The following is a 9,795-nucleotide window of genomic DNA, read 5'->3' as shown; positions in this document are numbered from 1 at the left end:
GGCACACAATGTTAGGCAAGTGTACTATGTTCCTTATCCCCCAACTCTACCACGCAAACGAGGTTGGTCTGTTGCAATCAAAACAAAACCGAGGGGCCGCATCGAGACTGAAGAACCAAACGAAGAAGTTGCTTACCAAGCCGATGATATGACACATGTAAATGAGATAATTGAAGTAGATCAAGTGACAAGTTGGCAAGACTCTCACGTTGAAGGGGATCAGGTTGATCCTTCTATTTTGGAGATGCGTGATGAAGTTGAAGATGAGAATGAAGACGTTGTTGATGATAATAATGAAGGGGACCAGCAAGACAATCAAGTTGATGATGGTGATGTAGATGAATATAACTATGCGTCTGATAACAACACTTGAAGTATATTGTTATCCACCCTTGTAATGATTGAATTTGAATTTATTGTAATCTTGAATACATTTGAGTTTGAATGAAGATATCGCTTATTTAATGATGTATATATATTTGAGTCCTTTACAATATAACTTTTTTTGTTATTTAACAGATTCACAATGCCTCCGAAACAAAAAGAGAAAGGCAAGAGCAAGGACCCCAGGAGGCGGTTCACAACACACATTGCGGATCCAGCCACACTTGCCACACTGACTCCCTTTCCCAGACAACCTTCTTCTTCTAGCCAGGGATCGACTGGGTCATCCCAAGCTAGTGCCTATGCACCTGTTGGTTTTATCCTCCCTACAGGTTACCAGTTGCCTCCTCCACCATCATTTCCTCATGGGCAGACCGGCTTTATGATCCCTCAACATCAACAACCCCCGCCACCCCAACATCAACAACCCCCGCCCCAACCCCAACCCCAACCCCAACCCCAACAGGGTGCTGATGATGATGATGAGGAGATGGCAGATTATCCGCAAGATGAACAAGAGCGTTACATCATTGTGCCTAGCAGGAACTCGTAAGTCTTTATGTATTTTTGTTCAATATGTATATTGTTATAAATTTATGTAATGTTTAACTATATGAGTTTTTATTGTTTGTAGTTTCATGCCCTGCAAGCCAGCCGCCAGTGCCATTAGAGACATCATCCAGGGAAGGTTTCATGGATTTTGGAAGACTTATGGTGATATCCCAGATGATGAAAAGGATGCATGGTTTGGTCTTTTTGAGGTAACATTAATACCTATCATAATATATTTTAACTTATCTGCACATATGTTATAATTTACTAATTTCCTAAAATATGTTAACAAATATGCAGATGAAGTGTACCTGGAACCCCAGGTACTATGCTCAGATAAGGAGGAACTTTCACATTAGAGCTTCTGCCCGCCTCTCCGACATGTTGCGACATGTCCGACTTCGTCACGAAACTGCTGGAAAGAGGCCCTACTGGATCGGGGAGCCACTTATGAGGCAGTTGGTGGACTATTGGGGGAGTCCAGAGTTTAAGGCGAAATCAGAGAAGGCAAAGAAGAACAGAGCATCAGAGAAAGGGGGATGCATCCACACGGGAGGCTGCATAAGCACAGCAGAGCATGCCCGTCGACTGGTAATTAAAAATAATAACTCTGTTAATTAATTTTATAGAATGTATGTTTTTAAATATTTTGTGGTTAAATGTAGTTTAATGTTTTACTAACTAATTAATAATTGTGTTTCTTGTCAATTAGGCAAAGAAGCTGGGTAGGGAGCCATACATAAATGAGCTCCACAAGAAGACCCACACATATCGATCAGGCCAGTATGTTGATGATCGCTCCAAGATATGCCAGGTAATTGTTACCTAAGTCTATTTTAATTAATTTTATTAGTGGTTATAATTTTTTGTTAATGTTTATTTATCTTTTTCTACTTTTATTCTTATTTATTTTAGGAGGAGTATGATCGTCAGCTATCGGAGGCGCTCTCCCGTGGATGCTCTGTTGATGAAGCTCTCACACTTCGTGCATGGACGAAAGTTGCTGGTGAGAAGAAGAAGGGGCGATTGTACGGTGCAGGAAACCTAGCTGGAAACTACCGCAAGGGTGTTGCTACCACTCTAAAGTTGACCCTTAATGCTGGGGAGGGCTCTTCTCGGCAACCTGAGCTCACTCCAGAAATGCGGGATCTGATCACTAGGTTGACTCAAGAACAGCTTGCTGCCCATATGCAAACCCAGCAGGACCTGATCCATGAGGTGGTTAGGAAGCAACGAGAATTCCTAGACTCTCAGTTGGACACATTTAGGCAAGAGCAAGGCTGGAATATGAATGAGCAAGGTGTTGGGCAGCAGAGTGGAAGCCGAGAGAGTGTGAGGGCTCCTCCAGTGTGTGATGATGATGCGGATGACCCCTATGAAGTGTATGGTGAGGGCGAAGAGGATGATGATGTCGACGACCTCGAGATGGATGATTGATGCTTATGATGCTTGTTGTGTGTTTTCTTTACTATTATATTATGGTTTGTATGATTTTGGGAGGTTTTCCATGCTTCCCGGCACAATATTTATTTTCCTGCACGGTTTGTAATATTATTAAGTACACTTTCTATTTCATGCATTTTAATTAGATTTATTAGTGTTTGTGTGATTAAACTTTATTGATATGCATTTAATTGTGTTTTAAAAAAAATTAATTTTTTAAATATATATTTTTTAATTAAATTGATTTTTTAACCATTTAATTGTATTACAAAAAACAATTAAAAAAAAACGATTTTTAAATTAATTTAAATATATTTTATTAATTAATAAAAAAAAAACGTTTTCATTAAAATAATATTTTTTTAAAAAAAAATATGGACATTTGCCAGGTGTTATCATGGTTTTTGGGTGCCAAGCCATTAATTGGACTTGAACCTTTTGACCGTTGATATCCCTCTTTTTTCTTGGGAAGGGTAAAAGGAGAAAAACCCTTGAGTTTCCGGATTCGGGGGTCGGTTTTACTACGGGAAGGTGTTAGGCACCCGGAGTAACTATAGTCCTCTATAGGAGCCGTTATCCTAAGTCTATATTCACGCTTATTTTTACTTACTTTTGAAAATGGGAGGTTTATTTAGTTAAGAATGGGGGGAGAAGTTGCAAGACTTTGATTTTTTATTTCGGCTTGGATGAGTTTTGACTCATTGCCTACGTACCCTTTTAAGGGATCAAAACCGTTCGTAGTTCTTGCTAAAAAACTTGTTTTTGTTTTAATTGTTTGATTTTAAATTTTGAAAATGATTTGAAGAAGGGGATTGAGAGGCTTCATGAGCATTAGAGTATGAAAAAGTGGGGGTTTGTTTAGTGATTAGAAAGAAAGTCTAAATGGTTAAGATGAATTGAATTTTCCTTAAGAAAAAAAGAAAGGGAAAAAATGAAGTGTTGACTTCATATTTATTATGAAAATTCTTGAAGTGAAGTTCAATTGTTTTTTTTGAAAAAAGATGGATTTTCTCTAAGTGTTTAAAACCTAAACGCTTATTTAACCATACAATCCTATGCATACATCTAAGGTGAGTGTGTGCGTGTCGGTGCGTCATAGTGTCCATAGTCCATATTACAACATTTCCTAAATACATTCTATGGCCTCTTTGCCAAGCTACAAACCAATGGTAAATTACATCTCTAAAATGAATTAAAACTTGCAAAAATAAATGCTAGACTAAAGAAGGTGGATGGAATGCTAAATGAGATGCATGAAACATGGAAATAAACTTGTTAGTGAAAAGAAAAAAACATAACAAGTACTAAGAAATAAAAGCATGCAAGATGGCACAAAAAGTTAACAAAATGACATTAAACCCTAAAAACTTAGGTATGAAACCTAAAGCATTCTTGGCCTCTAATTCTCATGCTCTAACAAATTTTGAAAGAGTTTTCTTTATCTCAAGTTATAGCATGGAATTATTGGAAATATGCAAGCATGGTTTCATGCCATATTTTCTAGAATAAACTTGGCATTTCATATCTTTCAAAATATGCATATATTGTTCATAAAATCAAGAACTTATAAACCAAATCAAAACAGCAAATCAACATGAAATTATAAGCACAAATCTCTCATATTATCATATCAAGTAGCTTTTATCACATATTCTCACATCAAGGACAAATGTGTGAAGAAGAATCCATAACAAATAATTCAAAGAGAATTAAAATGCTATGAATTAATTATACAAAAATTTCATAGATCCTTAATGTTCAAAAATGTCATAAAAACACTAAGAAAATATCAAGAAACATGTGATAATTTTTCTAGGAATTTTATCACAATTTTAATCAAGACATAGGTGCAGGTAGCAAAGACAGGCAGTGCAAATAGCAAGGAAATAGCAAAAAACGTACAGAAAAACTAAGCCCAGACCAAAGCCCACACTCAAAAGATCCGGATGCACAGGGACGTACGATTGATCCAGGGTTCTGAAACCCTAGATCAAACGGCCAGGAACAAAGGGACTGGACCGGTCTTGGACCGGTCCGGTTCACTAGCTTATTTATAAGGCATGGCACCGGTTTTTTCCATTTGTAAACTCTCTTTCTCTCTCTAAGTTCAGAGCCTCTCTCTCTAAACTCTCTCAGCTCACCTCTCTCCGGTGGTTGTTGGCCGGAGAAGATGAAGGTTCCACCGGAAACTTCATCTTCTCCGGTGAGAAGTTAGGGTTCCGACGAGCAAATCACCCAGAATTCCAATTTTTTACACTTTTCTTGTTCGCCTTTAAACCCTAAACACGAATCTGACCTTGATTTTCACAAATAAAGCTTGAAACGACGTAGATCGGAGAATTTCCAAACGGTTTTGAAATGATTTTTTTTTTTAGGGTTTTGAACGCGTGCGTTCAATACTCTTAAGGATCTACATCGTCTCGTATTTGTTACTTCTCTGATGCTTGTTCTTGCTTACAAAACTTGGATCCTTATGGATTTGTGTTTTGGTGTTTACGGTTATGATTTTCTTTATGATTCTGGAAATTTTTTTTGGATCTTGTTTGCAGGTTTAACAGTGATTATACTTTTTAAAGAGAGAAAAATGAGTTTTACCTGAATTTGGTTGAGATTCTTGAAGGAGAAAATCTTTGGAAAACTTGAACGTTCTTTGATTCTCTCTGGACCGAAAATAAATCGGTTTACTGGCTTGGTTTCTTCATCTTCTCCGATTCTTTCTCTGATTATACGTTTGAACTTGCTTCTTTGATTTTTTTTTTTGCGAGAGGCTCTCTGTGATCAACGCTTGAGCTTGCTTTGATGCGAGCTCGCGTTTGGAATTGCAGAGAATCAATCAATTCAGTGATGAAGATTCATACGAATCTCTGAGAATTGATACGAAAAACACTGAAACTTGATGAATTTGTGACTTTCTGGAAACGGTTAGGGTTTTGTTCTTGGTGTTCTTGATGAATCTGAGAAATTTTTCTGTTTTTGATTCAGTTGCTGAGAAAAAGAAACTTTTATTTGTGTTTATGAGTTGGCGTGTGTGGCACTGTGCACCTTTTATAGCATGACATGTGTGCCTCTGAACAAATGAGAAAGTGACACCTGGACCTGAAAAAAAAGAGTGACACGGCCTTGTACAAAAAATGGACTTTTCTGCAAAAAACAACACTTAAGGACTAAACTGTAATTGACCAAAAAAGGACTGAAATGTAAAAAAAAGAAAATTCTGGACTAAAAATGCAACTTTGGGACCTCAATTGAGGGACCAAAATGCAATTAAAAATGAAATTGAATAAAAAACGTAATTTGACCAAACGTAAAGCGAAACAAAAATAAAATTGACAAAACGGACTAAAACGAACCAATGGCCTAAATGAGGTACTTCAAAGTAACCTCCCCATGCCAAAATTTCATGTGAAATGACCAAAATGCCCCTAGGGCTAAAAACGACCTAAACTGAATCAAATTGACTTGACACTGACTCAGATGTAAGTTTGAAATGAATTTTAACAAAGTTTACTGATGAAATGTTTAAAAGTAATCTGAAAAGACTCAGAGACAGTCACAAGGATGAAAATGGGTCCCACTGCAGGAAATGACCAAAATACCCTTCTGTATGACTTTTTGCAAATTTTGAAATAAACTGTAGAAAAAGCAATGTAATGATTCAGAGACACTTTTGAATGACTTACAAGACAAGTAAAGACATTTCGAAAGGTTTTATGCAAGAAAAACATAGGTAAAATTGTGATTGAAAATACTGCGAGGCAGAGACAATTTGAACTGTGCAGTTGAAATTTGATAATCGACAAAGTTTGAAATGAAATTGGGCCCAGTATTTTTAGGTCCAAAAACAGGGTATAACAGCTGCCCCTATTTAAGTTTCTTTGTCTGGAGAGTCAAGAGACGGAGTCTTTGGCTTGACAGGACGAAGATACTTAAATATTAGCATTTGCACTGTGTTTGGACGTAAAAATACGCCTACCCATTTTCAAATAATATGCATGCCATGCATCATTTGGATTATGAATGCAAGACCTCATGGGGATGGGAATTAACAAAATATGTCGTATCCATTGCGGGATTGGTAGACATTGACAAAGATAGTGAATAGCAGAGCAACGGGAAACTAGAAACAAGTTGGACAGGTACAAGCTGTTCTTGGATTCAAACTAGCCACTTGACCGGGGATGAAACAAACAGACAACTGCGAGTTGTTCTTATGGATTCGAACTGGTCACTTCGCAGGGGATAGAGGTTACTGGACAAACATGAGTTGTTCTTATGGATTCGAACTGGTGACTCACTTGGGGATATTGGAAAGTGCGAGTTGTTCTTATGGATTCGAACTGGTGACTCGACTGGGAAAAAGAGAAAATTGGCAAGTACGAGTTGTTCTTAAGGATTCGAACTAGTTACTCGACTGAAAGCAAGGCAAATAGACAGGTGCGAGCTTGTTCTTGGACGCGAACTGGTTACTCCACCGGACAGAAACAGATAGACAGGTACAAGCTGCTCTTGGATTGAGCTGGGCACTCGACCGACAACATAAGCAAATTGATAGGTACAAGCTGTTCTTGGACTTGAACTAGCCACTTGACCGAACAGAAACATATTCACTGGGGATTGGTTTTTATTTGACCAAATATAGATTGAGATTGACTTGACGTCGATTTGATTTGAAAGGTAGAAATTGACCGATATTATTGGCTCACAAGGTTTTGACAAAGGACCTGTCATGAGTTTTGAATTGAGACTGATATTGATATTGGAAATGCAATATGTATGGATGATATAACAGTTTCATTAAATGCATGGGCACGTAATATGCATGATTATGCATGTATGAATGCTTGTAATGCATGACTGTTGGCAGTTTGTAGGCACGACTTCACGGGGAAGACAAGACGTTAGAGTATTGGGCACGTAGTGGCTCGTGCTATATTACACATTCTTGGAAATCCTCTTTGGAGATGACGTCGTTGGGAGACGTATCGGGACCTAGGCTGAGGGCAGGTAGATATGCAACTTGCTGGAGATAGAATCTTGGAAGACCTGACTGGGGAAAATGCCGTTGTGCTGGGCATGTTGTAGACATTGCATCTGTGGTCAATGCTTTTTGCATGTTATATTCTCATTTTTATTTTTTTGCATCCCATTTTTGCCTGGATCGCCCTCTCGGGTTTTCGATCCACCGGGGAGATAAATTCTTTTCAATGCCCCATTTTTGCCTGAACTGCCCTTTCGGGTTGTCAATCCAGCGGGGTGCTCATTTTTGCCTAAGCCGCCCTTTCGGGTTTTCAACTTAGCGAGCTCATTTATTTTCATGCATTTTCATTCTGTTTTTTCATTCTTGCCATTGACCACAGACTATCCCGGAGGAGAACCTGCTTGTAACATATATTGAAATAGACATCAACATACTCTCGCTCATGCATGTTTCATTTGAATGTACCCTGTTGCTCAGGTTTGCTTTTCAAAATAGACAAAAAGTTTTCAATTTTCAAAATGTTTGTTTCAAGCATTGTCATTATCAAAATAGAAAGAAAATGTTTTGTATATAGCTTTGAAAGTGGAAAAAAAATAGAGTTTTCAAACAAAAGCAAAGGCTCAAATTGATGTATAAGAGTGGTGGTCAGCCAAAGGCATGACTCCACGGATTCACAAAGCTTGGAAAATGGTAATTTTATTGGTTGGTGGTACATTGAACACAGTAATCATTACATTTCCTGGAAACTTTGAATTCGCAAGTGTAGGAGCTTTTGATGAAGATGGTCATTAACAGCTGCAGATGCCCCAAGGGGACGGTGGTTAGCCAGATATAGTTACTTGCCTTTTGCTTCAATCTCATTTTTGCATGAACCGCCCTTCCGGGTTTTCGATTCATCGAGACGCTCATTTTTGCCTGAGTTGCGAACAATCTCAGCGAGCTTTTTCATATTTGTTTTTTGTCCCTTATTTTTGCCTGGACCGCCCTTTCGGGTTTTCGATCCACCGGGAAGCGCATTTTTGCCTAGGCCGCCCTTTCGGGTTTTCGACCTACCACGCTGTTCTTTTCATATTTCTAGGCAAAGTATTTCTTGACTATATCAGCATTCACTGGATTTGGAAGTTCTACACCATCCATGTGTGTAAGGATTAAAGCACCACCGGAGAAGGCCTTCTTGACAACATAAGGACCTTCATAGTTAGGCGTCCACTTGCCCCTTGGGTCGGGTTGCTGGCTTATCCTCCTTTTCAAAACAAGTTCCCCTACCTTGAATTCTCGAGGATTGACTTTCTTGTCAAAAGCAGTCTTCATTCTGGCTTGATATGAATGTCCACGAGCCATGGCATCCATACGTTTTTCCTCAATCAAATTCAACTGATCATACCGGCTTTGGCACCATTCAGCCTCAGATAACTTTGCTTCCATGATCACACGGAGGGACGGGATCTCCACTTCCAAAGGAAGAACTGCTTCCATACCATATACAAGAGAGAAAGGGGTTGCCCCGGTTGAACTGCGCACAGTAGTACGGTAGCCATGCAGAGCATAGGGTAACATCTCATGCCAGTCCTTGTAAGTGGTTACCATCTTCTGGACAATTCTCTTGATATTCTTGTTGGCGGCCTCAACTGCACCATTCATCTGAGGTCTATAGGGAGAAGAGTTATGATGCTCAATTTTGAATTCTTCACAAAGAGCTTGCACCACATTGTTGTTCAGGTTGGTACCATTGTCGGTAATAATCTTGCTGGGAACACCATATCGACATATGATGTTGTTCTTGATGAACTTAGCTACCACTTGCTTGGTCACATTGGTATAAGATGCTGCTTCAACCCACTTGGTGAAGTAGTCAATTGCCACTAAGATGAAACGATGACCATTTGAAGCCTTCGGTTCAATTCTTCCAATCATGTCGATGCCCCACATTGAGAACGGCCATGGGGATGAAATAACATTGAGAGCATGCGGAGGCACATGGATCTTATCAGCATAGATTTGACATTTGTGGCATTTTCTGGCGTACTGGTAGCAATCATGCTCCATAGCCATCCAGTAATAACCTGCTCGTAACAACTTTCTTGACATAGTATGCCCTGTAGCATGGGTCCCGAAGGTACCGTCATGTACATCATGCATTAACTGCTCTGCTTCATGTTCATCAACACATCTTAACAATACCATGTCATAGTTTCTCTTGTACAGAATCTCTCCATCTAACAGGAATCTACTGACCAATCTTCTCAAGGTCTTCTTGTCTTGTTTGGAAGCACCCGGCGGATACTCACGGCTCAGCAAGAACTGCTTGATGTCATAGTACCAGGGTCTATAGTCAACCACATTTTCACCAGCCTGATCGATCACATCCCCAATAGCAAACACATGTGAAGGTCTTTCAAGGCGTTGCACTTTGATTATTGGCACATCATTCCAATGGT

General features: G+C 39.1%; 1 protein-coding gene across 1 annotated transcript; it reads left to right on the top strand.

Annotated features, from left to right (window-relative positions):
- The first annotated feature begins 526 nt into the window (after positions 1-526).
- On the top strand, positions 527-2,507 carry LOC112421743 (uncharacterized). Its single transcript, XM_024783285.2, has 5 exons — positions 527-933; positions 1,019-1,145; positions 1,237-1,527; positions 1,649-1,750; positions 1,852-2,507. The coding sequence occupies exons 1-5, from the start codon at positions 527-529 to the stop codon at positions 2,371-2,373; spliced, it is 1,449 nt and encodes a 482-aa protein (XP_024639053.2). The 3' UTR covers positions 2,374-2,507.
- Positions 2,508-9,795: the final 7,288 nt, after the last annotated feature.

The sequence above is a fragment of the Medicago truncatula genome, chromosome 5, assembly GCF_003473485.1.
Source record: "Medicago truncatula cultivar Jemalong A17 chromosome 5, MtrunA17r5.0-ANR, whole genome shotgun sequence".
Taxonomy (NCBI): Eukaryota; Viridiplantae; Streptophyta; class Magnoliopsida; order Fabales; family Fabaceae; genus Medicago; species Medicago truncatula.
This window is presented reverse-complemented; position numbering and strand designations above follow the sequence as displayed.

What these genes read in the sequence shown, in the direction of transcription:
- LOC112421743 (XM_024783285.2), top strand. Translation starts at nt 527, where the DNA reads ATGCCTCCGAAACAAAAAGAGAAAGGCAAGAGCAAGGACCCCAGGAGG. An exon ending in CATGGTTTGGTCTTTTTGAG is followed by an intron (nt 1,146 to 1,236) that starts GTAACATTAATA and finishes ACAAATATGCAG; the next exon opens with ATGAAGTGTACCTGGAACCC. An exon ending in ATCGCTCCAAGATATGCCAG is followed by an intron (nt 1,751 to 1,851) that starts GTAATTGTTACC and finishes TATTTATTTTAG; the next exon opens with GAGGAGTATGATCGTCAGCT.